Genomic DNA, 23,959 nt, shown 5'->3' on the forward strand with positions numbered 1-23,959 from the left:
GTACTTCTAGATCAGGTAGCTCTGACTTTGAGATTGTTCTGTACTACTTGTGTCTGAAGACAGTTGATGGTTAATTAAATGCATATACAATGCTTAATTTAAATTTAAAAGAGTTTTAAAAAACATTTAGTTGGATTAAATTAGTGATTTGTCTTAGAGTGTCTGTAACAGTTGCCCAATAAACATGATGTAAAAGAAGCTGATTGCCTTATTATAGTAATGGTCTCCAAGTGTGATCCTTAGACCAGCAGCATCAGCATAACTGCACAACTTGTTAGAAATACAAATCCTCAAAGCCTACTCCAGACATACAGAATACGAAACTATGGCAATGGGACTTAACAATCTGTGTTTTAACAAGACCTCCAGGGATTCCTGTGCCCACTTACATTTGAGAACTACTGCCCTATTGTATCGGAGATGGCAGTGGCACCCCACTCTAGTACCCTTGCCTGGAAAATCCCATGGACGGAGGAACCTGATGGACTGCAGTCCATGGGATCGCTAAGAGTCGGACACGACTGAGTGACTTCAGTTTCACTTTTCACTTTCATGCATTGGAGAAGGAAATGGCAACCCACTCCAGTGTTCTTGCCTGGAGAATCCCAGGGACAGGGGAGCCTGGTGGGCTGCCGTCTGTGGGGTTGCACAGAGTCGGACACAGCTAAGTGACTTAGCAGCAGCAGCAGCAGCCCTATTGTATGTATAATGCAGTCTAACAGCGTCTTTGATCCTTCTTGATTTTAGCTATGAAACAGCATTAAAGGAATGGTTTTAGTAAGCACTCTGGACTTCTGTTCTTGGTTGCAGTGTTTCCAAGAAATACGGTGGAATCATATTTAGCCTCAGAAGATACTTAACAGTGCTATTATATTCTAAGATTGTGTGGTCAGAGATGTGCTTTAAGAAATTAAACCTGCAGCCATGCATAGGAAGTATTATCATAAGGGATTAAAAGCAGGAAGGTGAAGCCATAGGTCAGAGTGCTACTAGGACAGCGGCAATGAGGATTACACAAATGGACAGGATCAGAGCTTTGCGGAAGTCCTTGAAGATCTTGAATGAGACGCTTAGGAAACTGGAGGATTCAAAAGCAGTTTTGAAAGTTTAAGCCCTGTCACCATAGAATTTCAGTAGACAAGAATGTGTGATTATCTATAGACTTGAAAATTTACTTTTGTAGTTCTTCCTTCAAATAATGTCAAATGTCTGTTTTGATTTTTATGGTAGGAGGCTTCACTTTGATGTACACAGAAACATTAGTCTGTATTAGATTTTTTTTCATTTTCACGTTATTAGTTGTACAAAAGCACTTTCCAAAAAGGAGGAAGACAGAACCAATATTCATGTATCTTTATGAGGATATTGTTAGCTTTGAGACCCATATACTATGGAATGGGTTTAATTCTTTATATGGATTTAATCATTTATCCAGCAGTTAGTTAGGTACTAATATTGTACAAGACAGTAAACTAGGCACTGTGTATGAGGGAAATAAGAGAGGTTTTGTGCTCACTGTTAGTGAGAGGAAAAAATGCAGGCAATTATAACAACAATGTAATAATATATGCTGTAATAGAAACATGCACAGGTTGCTATAGAAACTCAGCAAAAGAAAACATTTTAAGTTGGTTACCAGCCACAAATAGTGGTTGATAATTTTTAAAAACCCTTCCTCCCCTCATTTGTAAATTGTTTAAATAGAGCTAAGGAAAAATACAATTTAAAAACCGACACTAATTGTTAAAAAGAGAGTTATCCAGGATGTGTTAAACATTTTGGCTTTTGTTTTGTTGCTAATAGGTTCAACTTCTTGGGGCCGATGGCCTAGAGCAAGATGCTGGTGAAACTGAAGATGATGAATCACCAGAACAGCGAGCCCGGAGACCAATGAATGCATTTCTCTTATTTTGCAAACGTCATCGCTCTCTTGTACGTCAGGAACACCCCAGGCTTGATAACCGAGGTGCTACCAAGATACTAGCTGATTGGTGGGCTGTTCTCGATCCAAAGGAAAAGCAGAAATACACAGACATGGCCAAGGAGGTGGGTTACAGTGACGAGGCTTTGTGGTAACTGTGAACAACCAATCCTGCATCCCCCAGTTAGTAGAGTCCACGCTAAAGGTCTAGCAGCAGCAAGAAGGTGAATCCCGAATCAAGTGTTAAATGAAGACATACAAGCTTTGTTCCTATTCCTGAGTTCCAAGTCCACCTTGCAAATACTGGTGAGGTGCCAAAAGAAACCTATGGCCAAGAAGTGTTTTCTCACTGTATGTATTGCACTGATGGACACAAGGGATGGATTTTTATGAATGGTGATTTATTTATTATGAATGATTTTTGTTTTTAGTTTTTCTAGGAACCCAGCTTCTGCTGTCAGAGAATGCCCATGGTGAAGATGACAATCTTGATCTAGTTCTAAAGCTAAAAAGCTTTGTAACCATATCTGAGTTAATTTCTGGGTCTCAGTTTTTTTGTGGGGTTTTTTTTTTCCTTTTTTTAAAAACGATGTTGTGAGAAAGAGAAAGTTGGAACAAAATTTGCATCCCTTCCAGCACTAATTTTTTTAAACATTTTGTAATATACACAGTTATCAAAAGATATGCTTTGATTTGTTTCTGTAGGTAGTAAGTACAGCATGAGTGTTCAAAGCCAGTAGAGGAACGAATGGCAGTGGACCAGGATGTACTATGATGTGTGCATGCATGTAAACACCGTGTAAGCAGTAGTTGGTGAGAGGTATTTCTAAACAGGAATGCTTTCCAGAGAAGTGGCATGTATGTTCCAAAATGTGACTTAATTTATTCAAAAATTGCTTACTGATCTGTTTCTAAAGTAATCTTAAATTAGTGTGAGTTCATTGTACATTTAAAATGTATTGTGTAATGGATTTAGCAAGTAAGGGGAAAGGAAAGCAATATCATTGTGGTTAAACTTGAAAGGAATAATTCTAACTATATTTCTTTAGAGTTACAGCTTGCAAATAATATTGATTCATGAAAAACCCCAGCCACCCAAACATTTGGTTAAGTTCTATGAAAAGATGGACCAGCAGGTGACAAATACAGAGTTTCAAGTGAGATATTTTATTACACATCTCAGTATGTAGAAAAATAATTCTTTCAATTGCTGTGGTTGTATTGAGTTGCTTAACAGGCTAACATGGAACAAAAATTTCTTACTCAGTGTTCAGGGAAACTTGAATCCAGAATAAATGATTAGCATAGTTATTGTGTAATTAATGATTACATAAGGTTTCAGGAATTAACTATATTGTTAAAGACAGAATTTTAACTGTGTAAAGCATCTAGCAAATTTAAAGTCAATTCCAGTAATCTACATGATTTTAAATGCTCCTGGAGATTTTCATAACAGTAAAAGTTGATTTTCATAACCGATTCTCATAACAGTAATTAACAGTAAAAGGTTCCCATTAAGTAGCTTTAGATCCTTTCATAATCATGCTTCTGTGATAAAACAATTAATCTGAAACCTCATAGGGAGTTGCATAAGCTTCCTATAATTAAACTCTTGAGTTTATTTTTGGATTACTGTTTTTGGGTAACATGCAGCCTGTCCAATAATTGTTTACTTTCTCAAATACTGCTAATTGATAAAACCCAACAGGTGGCCACTTTTAAGAGGAAGGAAGTCTTATTTTCATACAGGAATTCCTTTACTAGTCACTTAATTAACTTCACAATATTTGCCATTGTGGTGAGTAATGAAATCTAAATTTCATAAGGTGCGCCCCCCCCACCCCGCCCCTCAACAAGCTACTCCAATGGAGACGTAACTGGCTCTTCCACCCCACAACTTGTCTTGTTTATAGTTGCTCTTATGAAATGTTGTCTCACTTCTAGTGCCACGTGTGGAAGGTTCAGCTACTTTCAAAATCCTTATACAATTGGTTTCTAGTCGTAAGTGATACTTGTTTCTACCTACTTACCAAATGGTTTTGAAATTACAAAAGAGTGCAGGCAATTGTGCTGGTGTTTTTTTTGTGTGAATATTACAGCCTTAGTTGAAATGTCACTTTTTTTTACTTGTTAAAACTTTCTCTGACTCATTCTTTGCTGTTTGATTATTTTCTATTAGTGTATCTGGTGAGGGGAAGTACCTGTTTGGGAATTTTTCAGTTTTTTTTAATTGTTTCCCAGGGCTGGTTTGTATTGGGAAAAAAAAAAAAAAACAGTTGAATGAGGGTTTCATGTTTTCTGAGGGTTTTAAACTGTCCTAAGGATATAACCTGGATTCCTTTCTTAAATTCAGCAGCATGCCTTATGGTGCAATGTTGTGGGCATTCATAGCCTCTAGCTTCTGCAGCTGCCTGTTAGTAGACTCAAACCATATTATTGTTCCTTTTGACATCTTTATGTATACATTTGTACAAATGTACAAATATATGTCTGCATTTTTTACTAGGACATTTCTGGAAACTTCTACTTGTCACTTAAACTAATAAGCATAATTAATTAATGGACAGTCAGTATAGAGGATCACACATGTTATTCAGATAGAGTCAGTGCCAAAGAGAGGGGAGGATCTGGGAAGTTAAGACAATTTTGAATGACTTTTATCATACCCCCTTTGGTCTTTGTAGCCTAGGCATGGGACAGAACACATGCATTTATTGACTAGTTAGCTCATTCCAGAGTGGATGTCTCATGCTTCCCTGGTGGCTCAGAGGTAAAGAATCTACCTGCCAGTGCAAGAGATCCTTTGGTCGGGATCCCTGGGTTCGATCCCTGGGCTTGGAAGATCACCCAGAGAAGGAAATGGCAACCCACTCCACTATTCTTGCCTGGGAAATCCCATGGACAGAGGAGCCTGGCAGGCTACAGTCCCTGGGGTTGCAAAGAGTTAGACACAACTAAACAGCAGCAATGAGTGTTCCTATTCTTCAGAGCAGGGACTTAAGGCTGTTTGGAGTTAGTACCTTAACCAGTCATACAGTTATGGACCCTGGGATAGTCTTTCCTATTTGCTTCTAGCATCCTTGTAGTATATGTTGCTCACTTTAGATGACTTTGAGATGAGAAATTTGAGTAAGAAGTGAAAAATGGTAACTATAAAATATCATGGTCTCATGGGAAGAGTCTGCTTGTGCTGGGGTTGGGGATATTTCAGAAAAGGCTTTATGAAGTTGTTAGTAGAATTTGGTATGTCCCTTGGCACAGGATTCAGAAGAAAGGCAAGGATACGAGCAGACAGGGAAAAATAAGAACAACTTCAGGAACGAGAAAGTTTTACCTGAAGCCTGAGCTGTTAGTAGGTGAGTAATAGGAAATGATGATATAAAGGTGAACATCTTGAGAAATTGGCCTGAAAAGTTGGAAGCTCGGTTGTACGTTAATAAAAGAGCAGTGGAATCAAATGCAGTAAAATACAGTTTAAAAGTAAACTGTAATAGCCTCTTGTAAATGTTGGGGTCTCTTGTGGTCTGGAGTCTAGGAAAAATTATCACCGTAAATCTCCATGGGGTTTCGTGACCAGTTCTTCCTCGATATTTCTTCAAGAGAAAATTAATGTGTTCATGCCCTTTCTTTGGTTTCATCAGAAATGGATTCTTCTCCATAGAAGGTTTGATGTCATTTTCTTGTGTATTATTATTCTGTACACCTTTTGTTAACAGTCATGTGTCATGCTCAACAGAATTTGTCTTTGTACTAGCTTGATGTGGCATCCTGCATACTTCTGTGCTAGAGCAGCACCTCATTGATTCCCACATTCTTGAGAAACAAGTGTTACATTTGTTATTTCCATACAAGAATTATTTTATAATCTGTAATTTGGTGAGAGTTTTGTGAACAGTTGAGTTATAGTCAACATTTTCATCTGTTTATTAAATGATTCTTAACCCTTCTGTTCTTTGGAACTTCCGCTTTGGTTTTCCAAGAATCTTTCTTTTGAGTGACACCATAGCTGTCAATTGACATTTCTTTCTTCTGTCAGACACTTTGTGCTACCTCTAATGAAGTCACTTACTCTGTGTGGGTTTTTCTGAGTATGACTTAACTGGGGCCCCAGCACTTTAAGGAGAGGTGGGTAGTAAAACCAAAGATTTGGGCTTCATGGTTCTCAAATTTCTTGTTTCTGCGGCCTTTCCCGTTCCTGTGTTCTGAATGTCAGGACTTTCTTATTATTAAAAAAAAACTTGTGTTTATTTTTTGAAATAATACCAATTTTTGAATATTGCTTTATTCTCTCCAGGGTTCTGACTCATTTAATCCTAAAAATAATCCCACGAAGTAGATACTATTTTCTGAAAGCTAAAGATGAGGACACTGCAGCCCAGAGGAGTTAAGTGACTTATCCAAGGCAACAAATTACTAGCAGTAGAGTTTGAGTAGCCTTCTCCCTTCTCAGACCTTCTGAGTTTCCACATTTGTAATTGGCAATGAAGATACCTGTCCTCACAGGGTTGAGGTTAAGATACAAGTAAGGCATTGTGTGCCCAGGCATGAAGTTTAAAATGCTATGAAATATTAGCTGTTCCTGATAAGCTTATGTTTGTATTTCATACTTCCTTACCTAATAATTTTTTTACTGTTTTTATTATTAGAACCTATTAACACACTGAAGTGCTACTAAAATATATGATTAATCTTTGAAACATAAGAATCAGCAAAACTAAAAGTATCATTTGCCTAGCTTGGCAGATACTGTCCAATGTGATTAATGATTCCTAACAAAATAGATGTTCCACTAAGTGAGCTAACTACTTGATTTCAGAAATATCAGTCCATTTGCTAATTGTTAGTTGTTTTTCTAATTTGCTGATTATTTTTCTGGGATTCTCTTGCTTTTTCTATGATCCAATGGATGTTGGCAGTTTGATCTCTGGTTCCTCTGCCTTTTCTAAATCCAACTTGTACATGAATTATCTGTTAATGCATTTCCAGAAATGCAGATAATGTTTGCTTACCCAGACCTCTACCATCCTTTTATAAAGTGCCAAAATTAAATCTTAAAAGAAATTCTGAAATTTTTATTTTTAATTAGTGCTAACTGATTAAATAGACTTTCTCCTCCTTAACCCAAATTGGGGAGGGAAATTGTCCTTTAAAAAAATTTATATGTGGAAATGAACTACTGTCTCCATGGTAATCCTTACAGGGAATTTAGGCAACCGTATCTGTAACCAACTCAGTATTTCCTTTATGACTTTTCTGCAAGAGAACCAGATAACTCCCTGGTCACTTATTCAAGTCACTTTTTGAAATGTATGGTTTTTACTGGAGTGGCTTTATCATGAAAGTTTCATAGGTTAGTGTATACTTTAAAATACTTCTGTTCTATCAGATACATAAATTTAATTCATCATACTGTCATATAAAAGTCTGATTCATTTTCTTCCTGTTAAAATGTCTAGTAAGAATAATTCAGACCTATATGAAAAGTTTTAACATTTTATGAGGAAAGGTTCCTAGAACTAAGGAAGTACTAATTAGTGCCACTTCTCAAATAGCTTCCTCTCGTCTTCCACCCTGTATAATGTGATTTTTGCCTGCCAATATGAGGAGGTACAGTTGTCTCCAGATTCAGTAGCCATCTCAAAATTTATTATGCTAAAGATTCACTTAGCCCCTGCAAAGTTACAGAATTTAAATTGTATTATGCCTTTTTTAAAAAAAACAAGGTAATTACTGAATAATCTCTTATAATTGTGGTAGATTTTCTTTTTATCATGGTGATATTTCACATATTTGCGCCAGTATCAGCTCTCTTTATTTATATAGATATTCCCAGGGTCCCTTATTACTTTACCTCAACAGGGTTATTATTCTCTCTCACTCTGTTGAGAAGGGCTAGACTGCAATAATAGCTAGAAATACTGCTGGACTTTTTGAGCCAACCCTCCCGCCCCACCTCCAATTAAGAATAAATACTTGGAGAAAAATTAATAAGTACATCTCTCCTTAAGGTGCTTTTTAAGATCAAATTTCCCATTCTTATTAATGATCTATGAAAGTAATTTTGAGAACCAATTTTTTAAAGATTAACATAATACTGTCTTTTGGTTTATAATAATACCATTGTCATATATAAAGTAGACCAAATACTGCATCAAGGGTATGTATTTAATACCATTACTGAATAGCAGTGGTGTATTATCATTGCTAATGAAGTCTGGTGGTGGTTGAGATTGGAGAGAGGAGGGCCAACATTTACTAATAAGCACCTTCTGTAGGTCAGGAACTGTGCCTATAAAGTAGATTCACTCAGGTTATCTAATCAGTTAGAAATCTGCAAAACAAAAAAGAATTTAGTAAGGGAATTTTTATTTTAATGGGAGATGTTTGAAAATAAGTATTTTAGCAAGAGGTTAGTTACCTCAAGGATAGGACCAATAGCCTGTGATTGATGTTTGTGAAGGATAACTGAGCTTCCCCCTCTACCCCCAGCAAGAAAGGCCTCCCTTGGGGATCCAGATGAGTGGGCCTGTCTCTTTGGTCCTTTCAGTCTTGTGCTGATGGATTTTTGCCCACATGGTTGACCAGCGTGCTAATAGTTTCGCTCAGCTGTTTGCTCCAGACTATATATAGTCGCTTCTGATTTCTCCCTTACTCAGCTTTCTCTGTGATCCCTTTCCTAATAACCTCATCACAACAAATGATTAAGCCTTTCTGTTGTCTCTTATAGCCGAATCAGAGCCAATGACTGATGGTGTGTGTGCTGGGTTACAAGGACAGACATCCTCATGCCCTGAGGCCCCTGCTCCCTCCACCCTCACTGGGTGTTCATACACTGCCTGTGTTGACCTGTCTGTCTTTTCATGAATTTATGACATCTCCATCTAAGCTTTAAACTCCTTAAGGACAAGGGCTGTTTGGTATTTTTTTCTCTTATCTCCTTTATTCTTAACCCTTTGCTCTGTTGTTTTACATTGAGTTTAAGAATATAAAAGATTAATATTGTGGTTAATTTACATAGTATTGATCCTCATAGTGAATTCTCAGTTTCTGTTTTCCATAAAACCCCACATACTCCAGGCCTGTCTTCTGCCATTTGTCCTACACATAGGTAGCTTCAGTAGTTGTTCAGTTGCTAAGTCGTGTCTGACTCTTTGCAACCCCATAAACTACAGCACAGCAGGCCTCCTTGTCCTTCACTGTCTCCAGGAGTTTGCTCAAATTCATGTCCATTGAGTCTGTGATGCCATCCAACCATGTCACCCTCAGTCTTTCCCAGCATTAAGAAATTTTCCAGTGAGTTGGCTCTTCACATCAGGTGGCCGAAGTACTGGAGCTTCAGCTTCACTATCAGTCCTTCCTATGAATATTCCTTTAGAATTGACTGGTTTGATCTCCTTGCAGCCCAAGGTACTCTCAAGAGTCTTCTCTAACACCACAATTCAAATGCATCAATTCGTTGGCACTCAGCCTTCTTTATGTCCACTTCTCACAGACCCACTGAAAAACAGTTATCGTGCTGGAGCCAGGGGAAGGTGTGTGGACCGTGTATTAAAAGAAGTAACATGTTTGAGTGGCTAATTGTGGATTGCAATCAATTTGAAAACAGAGACTAATTCATGCTCTTTTCATGCCCCGTGTTTAATCAGTGTCTGTCATCTAGTCAGTCCTTATAAAGTACTGGAGATGGAGGTGACTGAGTGGGTAGAATAAATGCAAGAGAAAGAGACGTTTATGGTCAGTGATTGTCACTGCTTTACGTTGTCTTCAGCACAGCTGCATATCATAAGTTAGTTTAAGCTAGCCCTTATTAATACCATCAGTGCTTTTAAGAATAGTCAATGCTGGTAATAGTTCATTCAAAGAATGACAGTATTATTGTTTTCATCATACATGCAGATTTTCATCAAAGCAAATTGCTAAGTGATTCTTAGAAAAGGATGTAGTATTTACTGGAAAAGAACTATATTATCTAGCAGATTGACAACATAGGAAGGGAAGAAGGTGACACCTAGAAACAGGAAATCTGAAATCTAGTCACATCCATCCATCTAGTATCTTTCACAGTTGGGACTTTTTCTAAAAAAAAAAAAAAAAACACCAAAAGTATCAAAAACTTTCTTCTAAATGTCTTGTGACAGATATGTTACTTTGATAGTCCTTTGTTACTTTATAGAGTGGTGGCTTTTATTCAAATAACTGTTCATCCTACTGTTGAAGCTCATGTGCCTTTTGCTGGGACAAAATGATGATGCATGGTGCCTGCTGCTTTGATTTTCATCTCACCCTTTCATTTGTTACTTTCCACCTCCAGACAGCAAGCAAAACTGTTTGTCTGCCTCATCTTAACAAACATGTAAATCGCCCTCATGCACGTGAATGTGCTTGTAATAGAATACCTCTTACTTTACATTGATACCCCCAAATTTACTCTGCTCTGTGATGATAAGTTCTAGTTTGGGTCTGGCCTTAGTATCCCGTTATAATTATTTTTGTAAGAAGAGTAGAACTTATCTTACTGTGTCTTCCTTCTGCATGTACCTATATATCAGTATGCAGATGTACAGCTTTTAGTTTAACAGCAAAAAGATTATTCAGAAAATTTAAGGGTAATTCTGGGGGGTAATACTAAACCATTGACTACTAAGTAAGTTTACATTATATTGTCTACAGTACAATTCTCATTTATATGATTTAAAGTGAAGTGATGTTTATTAGTTCGATCAGATATACCTTTTTTACACTAAGGGTAAAGGAACTTCTTTTTTAAGTGGGTTAGTTTAAAAAGCTGTTTCAGTCTTATACTAAATTAATTTTACACACAGTATTCATTTTGAAAAGCAAGCATTATAGGATTGAACAAATCATATTAATTAAATAAGGTATCTAGCAGTAATAACATAATCATTGAAGAATACATCAATATATTTTATCAAATGACATAATTTTGGTAATAGAACATGAATAGCATACATATATTTTATTTAATTTTATTGTCGGGAAAGAGAATGGCAGAGTTGGGAAAGAGGGAGAAAACCATAGAAAAATAAAGGAGAAAAGAAGATATTGACACTGAAGGCTGAAAACCTCCATGTTGTAATGGATTAATTACGACCTCACAGATCTCTGTATGTTCACTTTAGTGATCACATGTGTTCATTGCAAACCCCTAGGATGTGATCCGGTGCAGTTGCACTTTGTAGTTTTGAGGAGGAACTGAGGCTGAGAAAGGTTGTACAACTTGTTTAATGTCCACCACTGACTAACAGCAGAGGTGGGTTTTGAACCCAGATAATCAGACTCTGTATCCAGGGCTGTTTCTTCTACATGCCCCTGCAAATAACTGAAAAGTTCATCAGTTTGCCCTGCCCTGTCCTCTTGCCATTCTTGATCTTGGTTCATTTTTCGTACAACTGATTACGTTGCTCTGAAAGACTTGCCTGTATTTGCCTGTGCAGTAAAGCATGTTTTAGTTTTTAATTTACCAACTTAAGCAGTGAGCAGAATCTAGTTCCTGACCCTGGTATCGGCTCACATTTGGACTGTGCATCTGATACCTACTTTGAGATAGATACGCGTGACAAATAACATGACAGACAACGCCCTTTCTCCACCAAGATCAGGCGAAGATCTGAATTTGGATACTGGAAAGAAAAAAGAATAATGAGAGTTGAAAGATACAAAATGTGTTACCTCTGAACCCTCATCCCACAAATGAACTTTCTAGTAGATAAATTCATGTCCTAGCTCTGAAGCCCCGTACGGAGGCTGTCGTTCTTCTACAAGGAAAGACACAGCAGTGTTGTTGTTTTTTTTTAATTCAGTATCTTAATAGAGGAGTAAGGTGAAGGCTATTAGAACCTTTTCAATCTATGTGTTAATTAAAATATGTTGTCTATTCTTTGCTTATAGTATAAAGATGCGTTTATGAAAGCAAATCCTGGCTACAAATGGTGTCCTACCACAAACAAGCCTGTGAAATCCCCAGCACCCACCACTGTCAATCCGCGAAAGAAACTATGGGCCTTCCCATCTGACTCTGCAAGAGACTTGCCAAGTCCCAAGAAAGCAAAGACTGAAGAAATGCCTCAGCTTAACTTTGGAATGGCCGGTGAGTTTAAACACTAATTTCCCCTGTTCTTTAAGACTGGGGCAGTTCATGTAGGCAGTATTTTTAACAGATACTAGAGAGGGAGAGAAAAGCAAAATTTATGACCAATAGGAAGTAATGGCAAATATGTGCCTTAGGTTAAAGCTTTGGAGTATGACATGCTTTAGAATGTATATAGAATTAAAGAAAGGAGGGTTAGACCAAGTGGTGGAGCCATTGTAAATATCTGGATTCCTGACATTGATATGGAAAAGCAGACAACAATGTGGAGACTGTCAGGAGCTCAGGGACTTTGTAATGTAACAAAACAGCTTGCACGCTCATGCCCACTATTAAGTTGTTCCCCTTAAGCACCTTCTCTGGAAAAGGGAATGGCAATCCACTCCAGTTTTCTTGCCTGGAGAATCCCATGGACAGAGTATCCTGGCGGGCTACAGTTCATGGGGTCGCAGAGAGTTGGACGCGACTGAGCAACTAACAGACACTGTAAGCACCTTAGTTGCGTTGCATACCTAAAAGCCACAATTATGTAGATCATTTGAGGATACGAAACATCGAGGGCAGGAGGATGAACAACTCCATCACAAATCTAGGATGGATCTGACAGCTGGTTTTTCGAGGGAATTGCCATCCCAGTCCTTTTACTGGCCCAGCAAGTGGAACATTCCAGATGGTCCCATTTGTTCTGAGCCTTTAATATTCTTTGGGTGGTAAGGAATGTTACAGCATTTATTACCACGAAATAAAGTATTTATATTCACCCTGCAAATGGTTCTGTCTTCCTACCTATTATAATACCATAATCAAGAGAAGTTTCCAGGATGAATTAGGGAGACTGGGCAGAATGGAAGCATTGAAACTGGTGTGGAGCTAGAGGGTTCCCGTGTCATTACTACAAACAAATTTTCTTCAAAATGGGAGCTCTGAACAGTTTGCAAAATAGAAAGCTTGGGAATGGAAGTTGAGCACTTCACTAGTAGCCAGAAGGCCTAGTGAGATTTAACAGTTCAATGTGTGACTTGTGGCATCTAACAGTGTGGTGGTGTCACGTGTAAATCTAAGAAATGCCGTCTGACACCATGGCCATTCTGGGGGAACACAGTCTTTAGGTGATTGTTACGTAAATATCTGTGGTATAATTCTAGGTAAGCTTACAAAGTGATGCTTTGCATAACTCAGAGGAATCAGAATAGAGATCTTTGTTTCAGCTGTTACTTTGTACAGTTTAAGCTTCAACCTGCTTGCTGTGTCTAGAATCCCCAGATTGTGTCATTAAGAGTTTTTATAAAATACTTAATCATCTGAACTTGTCATCAGAACCAAATCAGAATATATCTTTGACTGGCTTCTAAATTAATTCCTTTGATTAGCATGTATCTTCCATTGCTTTTTCTACCACTTCTAAGTCTAGATCAGTCTTTCTAGGTTGTGTTTTTTTATTTTTTTGTTTTTTGTTTGTTTTTTGCATACAGTGGCTATTCACAAACCAGAAATACTGCAGAAAGCTATAAAACATGTCTGTCTATAGCATTATTTCTGTTACTTTATTGGTCTACTTGTTATACCTACAAATTCAAATTGGGACCTAGGTTTCAACCAACATATTTACAGCTCAGCTTTTAAAAACACCATTCTTTTTAAAAAATGCAGAAAAGAAGGAAAAGAACTTTCTCACATTTATCTCATTATATAAGGGCCTGTGATGGGTGTTGGGAATCCATGATCACAGCCCTTGTTAAGCTATATATAGCTGATAACATTGGTCTGGTGTTCCTTTTTAGCGCAACGATAGCAAACTAATTTGCTGTTAATTAAAACATGGTTCTTAGCTGTTTAAATCTAGAGGAAGAAGCTGTAGGGCTTTTAGAGGCCAGTTTAAGCTTACATGGAGTTTCATTTTATTTTGTTTTCCCTGTAGTCCTTGTCACATGACATTGTGCATTTTTTAGTAACCCCAAAGCAGTCAAATGTGTGATATCCAAGAAGGAAAAGCTGTGCAGAATTTAACTTAGTGCAGGTCCTCTGAGTGAATGGAATGCATGCTATTTATATAAGTATAGTTTTTATATATCCAAATAACATTATATAAGTATAAATTAACATAAAGGATGATGGTAATTTCTTGTCTGTGTTTTAGTGTCTATACAGCAAAGTCATATTCGTGTATAACGTAAATAGATTATCATGGACGTATGTTCATATTTTACTAAAAAATTTGAACTAACACTTTTTTATCTTTATTAGAAAGCAATTATTCAATCCTTCTTATCTCTAGAATGACAGTTCCAAAAGTATTTGGCTGCTCCGAGAACTAAAGTTCGCTTTTACTTTCCACCCAGTTCATTTCTCTTAATTTTTATTTGCCAATAGATTTGTGTCAGTTTTAGCAGCCACAATAGTTCATAAACTTAACATTTAATTAAGGATTGAATCTGAACAAGAAAGAGCCTTGTTTTAGCAAATCAGCCTATGTTCCTACATGTCTTCCTACAAGGCTGTCTTCCAACATGGAGCTATTTTGTGACACCTGATCATTTGGTGACATATTTTACCTCTACTAAGCTCGCTCTTTCTTTTTTTTTAAAAAGCTCCCGCAGATTCTTTTCTTTTTTTAAAGTTGGACCATTTGTAAGATGTGGTCAGAGTTGCTTCATGAGTTCTTGAGACAGATTTGTATTCAAAGATTGATTTAAGGACATACCTTTAAACAAAATAAAAAATGAAAGAGAAAAGAAGCACCTGAATGTCTTCAGGCAACACTATGTCTGATCCTCATTTTTAATTGTAGAGAGATTACTAAAATAAAAAATGTGTTTATTGAGGACCAAGAAGCACTAGGTTAAGAATTGACTTAGGCATTTTCACATATTATTGAAGTTCTGAAATGTAACTCATTTCAGACAACCTTAAAGGATATAGGTTTCTTATTATCTGTATTTTCTTTGTTTAGATATAATCCTGGGTCATAGATCTACCAGTTTCTCTTTCTACTTCTGTTGATTATTGAAGGAATGAAAACACAGACCTTCAGTAGTATAAAAAGGGTTCATTTAAAATGCTAAAAGATATTTTGAGGAAGGGCCTAACCTTACCCCTAAGATTTAAGATGTCAGAAATACTTCACTGTTGAATTTAGATTTGTTTTTGAAAGTTTTAAATAAAGAATATTTGAACAAAGCCCACTAAATTTTTGGTGGCCCATTTGTAAAATGTCTTTCTGTTCTAAAGTTCCTCCAATGACCTGGTTCTTTTTATCAAGCCCTGATTTCATGTGGGAGAAATAACAATATGAGAATAACAATCTCAAATTTCTTAGAAAACAAGCATAAGCACTCTATTGTTTCTTTAATCCAAACTCCCTATGCAGTAAGGAAAGAAGCATTGCACTAGGAGATAATTCATGTTCTGAATAGCTGTGGTACTGAGTAAAGTATTTTGTTGGACTGGTGGACAACAGTGGTATTTTTAAAGCTCACAGAAGTATGAATACTAAGCATGTATATGCCAGGTTACTGCTTCATAAAGTTCGAAAGTTTTCTATAACAAGTTACGTGTGGTTCTGTTGGATTTCTGATTGTTAGTCTTTGTGAGTATTTTGGGTTATATGTTCTCCATGATTGTGAACTGATAATTTACTTACCTTTGGCTTATTTAGATCCTACTCAAATGGGAGGCCTGAGCATGCTGCTTCTAGCTGGAGAACATGCTCTTGGGACACCAGAGGTAAGCAGTCCCTATCCCTCTCTGTTCCACTCCTGCTAGAAGTTGATAACACAGAGACTTGTGTTCTGCTCACAGTGTTTATTCTACAGTTTCACTGTTAACAGCTCATGAGCAAACTATGCTTTTAATTTTCATTAAGGTTTCTATATGCATGGTATTATGCCTTGAAAGTAACAGACTGGGTTACATGAACCCAAAAGGACACAAACGGAGACTGGGTGCAGATTTTGAGATTCTCTGAGCACAGGTGTAAGACTTAGGACGTACAGATAATTGGCATTTGCCATGGCTTTGTAATGGAGTCCAGAGGGTGGATCCTATGAGTCATTCATTCTGTTCATAACAGTGTCTGCTTTTGTGATGTTCTCATTTAGACTTGTTAGTGAAAAGGTGAGAGTTAAAAAAAAAAGCATGAGACTGTTGGTCTCTCTGGTACCTGAATAAATCCAAACTCCTGCTTTTGAAAATCAGAAAATGTGGCATTTTAGGATTGCTTGTTCTTTAAAATGGAAAATGAAAAAGGACTCAGACCCTCCTAATGACCCTGGTCTTGTTTTATTCCCTTGTATAGTTACTGGGCTGGGTTTGCTAAATAACTCTTAGATATAGTCTTGACAGGCAGGTAGTAGTCAATAGCCATGCAGAGTTTGCCTTTATGGAATTTCTCTATTTTCCAAACCCGTTTAGCAGAGGACAGATGTATTGACCTGCTGCTGTTCACATTATTTTATACACTGAAGTCCCTGAGATGGAAATTTTTCAATCCCCAACCAGCATTACTACTTAGGACCCAAAATAGCAATTTTATTGCATATACATATATATATATATACATATACATATATGAGCCTCCCTGGTGCCTCAGATGGTAAAGAATCTGCCTGCAACGCTTGAGACCAGGGTTCGATCCCTGGGTCGGGAAAAATCCCTTGGAGAAGGAAATGCCAACCCTCTCCAGTATTCTTGCCTGGAGAATTCCATGGACAGGGGAGCCTGGCAGCCTACAGTCCATGGGATCACAGAGAGTCGGACACGACTGAGCAACCTACACACACATACACATATATATTTCTTCCTTCCTTTCTTAAGTTGTATGCATGCCTTATGAATTACAGTTAAAGCATATTCAAATAGTTGTTTTAGAAGATACCACATATTTATATCACAAAACTCTTTTATTATTTATAGTTTATGTTTGGGATCCTTAGTAGTTGACCAGATATTCAATTTGATTTAACTTTTTAGTTCTGTTCAATTTAGAATCACAATAAATGTGTAAATTTGGTGGACCGGTACTTATTTACATTGTACTTAGCTGAAAAAGGAAACTTTGTACTTTTGCATACTCATCATTCAGCATGTTTGTATTTTTTCACATGACAGCTTTCTCTGGCATCATTTGACTTTATGACACATTAAAAGCAATCAGATTAACTCCGACTAGAGCATAGAGTATCCCAAACATGTTCCCAAAGGTGAATGTTGGAATAATAATGTGCATTTGAACTTTCAGCACAGTCTGACTCATGATTTCCAAGAATGCACTGTATTGTGAAAGTCAGAATCATCTTTTCTAATAGATTAGATAATAATGAAATTTTCTTCCAAACATCTATTAGCATTCCTTCTAATTTTCAGGAACAAATGTAAACAAATAAACATGTATAGAACTTACAGATAGATGAAAATGCTCATCAGAGAAAGGAATACTTTTTTTTCTTTGTATTAAAATTTGTCTTTTGGGCTCTCTTTAGTGAATAGCTCTTCTCCCCACTTATAAGGACAGCAGAGTTTGACACAAGCAATTTAAATCATGCAGTGGTCAGCCTTCCATTTCTGATGAAGGGGAACCATTTTGAAAATTCTCAAGCTAAAGAAACAAGAGAAAATTACATGGCCAAAGGAAGTGAACCATACAGGAGAAGGAATTTCATACTAAGGAAGTTGCCAGCACTTAGGTTTTTAAGGACCATTTCTAAGAATACAGCTCTTTCTTCATAATTCCTCCTTCTCATCTCAGATATATTTAGGCATTATTGAAAATAGTCTTGAGCTATTGAAACAATAAAGGGGCAAAGTTTGTATAACATAATGCTGTCTCTAAATATAATTAGTTTGAGAGTTTATTTCATAGCTGTCAGTAGATTTCATTTAATACCTAATTTCTATGCGAAGTCGTATTCCAAATATGTAGACATTGTCATAGAACTTTAGGGGCTTATGTACATTGGCAGATGAAAAATACAATGAATACATACTTATATTTTTAAAAGAAAATTATAAAGATAATGAGATAAGAAAAGAAGTACAGAAATTTGATACTTCTTAGATTTGGAACAATTACCATGAAGTCTGTTTAAACTGTTGGGTAGGACCAGTCAAATAAAGTGACATTTTACAAAAATTCTTCCACAGAGGAGGTCTAATTGTAATGAATTTTTTAAATGCCATGAGAAAATTCTTATTCTGAAATGGTTTACTGAAAAGGAGATTTTCCTTTATTCATCAGCCTGAAACCTAATCACATAGAAAAAGTCCTCAAAAGCCTATTTTTTTAATATGAAGAATTTAATATAGGTAATAGTTTTATTTTTTAAAACAATTCTATCAACAGAAGGTAGAGAGGCTGACTGTTACAGGAACAATGAAATTCTAGGTTAAAAAGTTTCTTTGGTTTATACATTTCGTAGATCTACATATAATGTACTCAGGGTTTTTAGAGAGAAATTATAGGTTCTTGATATAGCAATGAGCAAATAATAACAAGAAGGATGTCTGAGTTTTTACTTTCTCCTTAGTCTTCTGATTAACTCTAAATCTGCCACAGTATTTTTGGCATTATTAGGGCAGCATTTTTATATGCTACTATTTGTGTCTCTGATGAATAAAATGGGATAAAAATTGCATTTACAGTTTGACTCTTTTTCACATAAATGGTTAGTCCTGTATTTTCTTTATACCCAGAATACACTGAAATATATTTCATATTTGAGATAAATTTTAAAAAGCAGTGTTTGTTGTTAAAGAGTATATGAATTAAAGAAGCAAAATAAATGTATAGGCATCCCTCATTTTATTGTGCTTTGCAGATACTGCAATTTTTACAAATTGAGGGCTTTTGGCAACCCTGCGTCCAGCAGGTCAGTTGGCACCATTTTTCCAACCGTATTACTCGCTTTGTATCTCTTTGTCACATTTTGTCAATTCTTGCAGAATTTCAAACTTATCGTTATTATTATATTTGTTATGGCAATCTATGATCAGTGACCTTTAATGTTACTATTGTAATTTGAGCTGGGGGTCAGGGGATGCTACAAATCATATCCATATAAAACAATGAACTTAATTGATAAATGTTGTGTGTATTCTGACTGCTCCACCCGGGTGACAGCATGTCTGTTTATAACATAGTTAACTGAATATTTCAAACCCACTGTTGAGACCTACTACTCAGAAATGAAGATTCCATTTATAATACCACTGCTCATTGACGATGCACCTGGCCATCCAAGCGCTCTGACGTAGGTGCCAGCAAGACTAATGTTTTCATACTATTCCACACATCTCTTCTGCAGCCCATGGATTAAGGGGTCATTTTGACTTTTAAGTCTTCTTATTTAAGAAATGCATTTTGTAAGGCTGTAGCTGCCCTAGATGGTGATTCCTCTGATGGATCTGGGCAAAGTCATTTACTGCCATAGATGGTGATTCCTCTGATGGATCTGGGCAAAGTCATTTAGTTGAAAACCTTCTGGAAAAGATCCACCATTCTCGATGCCACTAAGAATCTTTGCATTTCACAGGAAGAAATCAAAATATCAACATTAAGAAAATTCCCTGGCAGTTCAGTGGTTGGGACCCAAGGCTATCCTGCAAGCCATGTGGCATGACCAGAAAGAAAAAAATAATAATCAGGATTAATAGGAGATGAGGAAAAGTTGATTCCAACCCTCCTGGCTGACTTTGAGGGCTTTCAGACTTAAGTGGAGGAAGGAACTGCAGATGTGCTAGAAATAGCAAGAGAACTAGGATTAGGAACTAAGGATATAACTTGAATTGCTTCAGTCTCATGATAAAACTTGAATGGATGAGGAGTTGCTTCTAATGGAGCAAAGGAAGTGGCTTCTTGAGGTGGGATCTCCTCTTGGTGAAAATGCTATGAAGATTGTTGAAATGCCAAGAAAGGATTTACAGTGTAACATAAATTGAGTTGATAAAGCAGTGGCAGGGTTTGAAAGGATTGGCTGCAGTTTGGAAAGAACTTCTACTTTGGGTAAAATGCTATCAAAGAACATTGCAGGCTGCAGAGAAGTCATTCGTGAAAGGTAGAGTCCATCAACATGACAAACTTTATTGCTGTCTTATGTTAAGAAATTGCCACAGCCGCTCCGACCTTCAGCAGCCACCACACTGATCAGTCAGCCATCAATGTCAACGCAAGCCCCTCCATCAAAAAAAAAAAAAAAAAACAAACCCACTGAAGGCTCATGATAGTTAGCATTTTTGAGCAATAAGACATTTAAATTAAGGTGTGTATATTTTTTAGGTATAAAGTTATTGTACACTTGCATAGGTGTGTGCACTAAGTCACTTCAGTCGTGTCCAACTGTGTGCAACCCTATGAACTGTAGCCCCCAGGCTCCTCTGTCCATGGGCTTCTCCAGGCAAGAATACTGGAGTGGGTTGCCATTCTCTCCTCCAGGGGATCCCGACCCAGGGATTGAACCCGTGACTTTTACCTCTCCTACATTGGTAGCTGGGTTCTTTACTACTAGTGCCACCTGGGAAGCCCTTGTACACTTAATAGACTATTTATAGTATAAACATAACTTTTATGTACTCTGGAAAACCAAAACTTTGCGTGACTAGCTTTATTGCAGTATTCACTTTTGATGGTAGTGGTCTGCAACTCTACCTGTGATATCTCTTAAGGTGTGTCTGTATACAAGACAGCCATTGGGGAATGACCACCTACCCCCACCCCCGCACCACCACCACACACACACACTCAGAATGGCATGTTAAGCTTGTCTCTATTGAGACCCAGTGAAATGTAAGCATAGAAGTCTTGTTAGGAAATAACCCCGTAACAGTGAAGGAAATGGAGTGTTTCCAGAGAATATGAGATTTTAGTAAACTTACATAAATCAAAAAGCAAATAAAGCATTTTAATTGAGAAAATATGATATATGCTTAAAATATACTAACCAGGGAACATCAGAGAGCTGGTCTGTTGAACAGTGTCCAGCAGCTTAAGTGAACATATCTTCTCTTTTTTACTTTTAAGGAACAAGAAAGAAAAAGTAGAAGAATTAAAAGTAATATTATTAAAAATTTAAGCAAAGTAATAATGTTCACAAACTCTGGGAAGAGCTAAGGAGAAGGAAGTTATTATATTGAGTTAAGCCTTTATGTTTCATATCAGTGAGTTATATTCTGAAGATGGAAATGCAATAAATAAAATATAAGTATTATGATCTAGAATTTCTGGAAGTAATCTCCAGGACTGAAAATCTGTTGTTTTATATTTTTAACTTAAAAAAATAAAACATAAAAATATAAAGCTAAATTAAAATTTAAAAATAAAGGCAGGAAGAAATACATTTCAGAGATGAAAGGGGAGATTATTCAACACATAATGTATAGAACAGCTTGGAATAATATTGGAAAGGTCAGTATTAGACCTAGGTGAGCACAGAAGTCATCTTGCCTGAAACAGAAGAGATGATTTGAGGAATAATAGAAAATAAGAAAAATTAGGCAGAGTAATCATAACTGATAAAAAGGTTTGATGGTATCAATATCTATTTAGTTGAATAAATGAAGACAAACCTTCAGATATTTGGAAAGTGTATTGGACCTGAATTTGTGATTTTCAGATGCCTAGTTCTTTTGTTGGCGTGAAGAAATATGACAGTAAAGTTAAGATCAAGTCACATTTTTATTTTCCTTCCATCCTGTAAAATGGAGCTAATAATACTCACTTGCCTCTAACTCCCAAGACTTCTATGAAGATTAATTTTAAAAAAGACGTTTTTACCTCTACTGAAAAGCATTCTAGTATTGGTACGTAGTATTATTACCATAATTTATTCTAGGCATTTCGTACTTGAAATGTCAGGCTATTACTCCTGCAGGCTATAGTATACTTTACCAGCAGCATACTCAACATTGAGCAAATAACCTGCTCAAGATTGTGTGGCTATGAAATGACAGAACTAGGATTTGAACCCAGAGGGACTAACTTCAGTCTTCCAGTAGCCGACTTGTGATTCAGTCACTGCCCACCTCACCTCAACCCCGGCCCCTTCTCTTAGCAGTGTTCTGAGCTGCACCTTTATGCACAGGCATTTCATGAGTACTTTCTGGGGACCAAGCCCTATACTAAGCACTTACACTGGTTATCTCATTTCATCTTTCCATGAGCCTTAAGAGGTTGGTTTATTATTTCCCGTTTCATAAATGAGGAAACTAGGCTAGAGAGGTTAAACAAATTCTCTAACGTCATAGAGCAAGAAAGTGATTATACTAGGATTTAAACTTGTATATGTTCCATTAAGTAATGAGATGGGTAAAATGAGATAAAGAAAAGGTGGTAATACCAGTATTTGTTAAATTAATGAATATGTCCATGTTTAAAACACTGTGAGTTTTAAATTTAAAACAAATACAGATTTTGGTAAAATTGAAAAATTTCCCCTTTCTTATAATTTCAGTGAAGTGGGACAGCTATTTTTACTACCTGTTGGTAACATTGAGCTACTGTGACTTCTGCCTGTCTTAGGCTGCTATATTTGACCACTTCAGGATGCTAAAATCCACTGAATTCCAACCCCACCCCCAACTCTTGTCCTCTTCACAACTTTTATCCCCCACCAAATCTTTTAATATATGGGCTTCCCTGGTGGCTCAGACGGTAGAAGCATCTGCCTACAATGAGGGAGACCCAGGTTCGATCCCTGGGTCGGGAAGATCCCTTGGAGAAGGAAATGGCAACCCACTCTAGTACTCTTGCCTGGAAAATCCCATGGATGGAGGAGCCTGGTAGGCTACAGTCCATGGGGTGCAAAGAGTCAGACATGACTGAGCGACTTCATTTTCACTTTTCAAAGCTTTTAATTCCCTTCTCACAGTTTTATAGCTTTTAAACATAGTGAGGAAATACTACATTTATATTTAAATTCACATTAAATGGGCTCTTTGAACTTTCTCAGTTCTGGGTAGAGACCCTTCCTTTTTATAATATGCCCATCCAGCCCAGCATCTGCCATCTCTTAACCGTGGGGCTCAAAGCCAGAGAATGAAGTGCTTCTGCCCAACCTGATTGACAGGCACCTGTCCTCAGTGAGTCCCCGGGCCGCATTGCTCCAGAGGCTGACAAGCTCAGAGGAGCCCCTCAGTTTCCCAGAGGTGGTGGAAAGGGGGAATGGGCAGCAAGTGAGTGGGGAAAGAGGAGAATGAACAGTGGGTGAAGGAGAAGGGTGGGCCTGTGCTGCTGCGTCGTTGTCAACAGTGTGTTTACATGCACAACTGCATTCTGTCCTCACTGGGTCCTGTGAAGAAGTCAGTAGCATTGGTACCTGTTTTGTCAAATGGGGAAACTGAGGCGGGAAGGTGCTCTGGTTTTTCTCAGTGTCTGTAGCACTTCATACAAGTGGCCTGGAGTCTGACTTGAACTTCATCCTGTACTCTCTGCCACATGGCTTAGAATGACAGGGAACTTGACTCTGGTGGCCCTGGTGCCCTAAGAAAAACCCGGCACTTATCCTTCCTCTCAGCCCAGGATGCCTTGACTTGATTTGCATTCCAGTTTCAAGGAATTCTCAATTCTACTTGGTACTATTTGGTGTGATCCCCAGGGTGGCCTGGTTCTCTTTCAGCTGCACCCCAGCCCTGGCATCTGTCAGTCAAGTGCACTTCTTTAATCCTCAGGTACTCCTTAACCTCATTTAGGTTTAATTAAGAGTGGCTCCATTTTAGTCCTTAAGTAGATTTTGAAGGACTTACTTGGATATAATATACTTACATTGAGTTCACCTGTGTTTGAAAGCTCAAGTCCATTTAACATCTCATATTAAATGCAAATTAAGTGATCACCCAGATGCTGGTATGGAAGGATCCTTGGTAAAAACTGCCAACTGTGGGAAAGCCTGGGCCAGGTTGAGCGAGGGTAAGAGTCGGTGCATGGGCCTCAGAGTCACCCAGAT

At 37.3% G+C, this 23,959-nt stretch overlaps 1 protein-coding gene across 1 annotated transcript in view; it reads left to right on the forward strand.

Annotated features, from left to right (window-relative positions):
• BBX (BBX high mobility group box domain containing) overlaps positions 1-23,959 on the forward strand; it is a 155,690-nt gene that overhangs the window by 70,651 nt on the left and 61,080 nt on the right. The window contains exons 3-5 of the mRNA XM_068979246.1: positions 1,804-2,046; positions 11,831-12,029; positions 15,685-15,752. Coding sequence (XP_068835347.1) covers positions 1,804-2,046; positions 11,831-12,029; positions 15,685-15,752 — 510 coding nt within the window. The remainder of the gene's footprint in view (positions 1-1,803; positions 2,047-11,830; positions 12,030-15,684; positions 15,753-23,959) is intronic.

This window comes from Capricornis sumatraensis, chromosome 1, assembly GCF_032405125.1.
Source record: "Capricornis sumatraensis isolate serow.1 chromosome 1, serow.2, whole genome shotgun sequence".
In the NCBI taxonomy this organism is placed as follows: domain Eukaryota; kingdom Metazoa; phylum Chordata; class Mammalia; order Artiodactyla; family Bovidae; genus Capricornis; species Capricornis sumatraensis.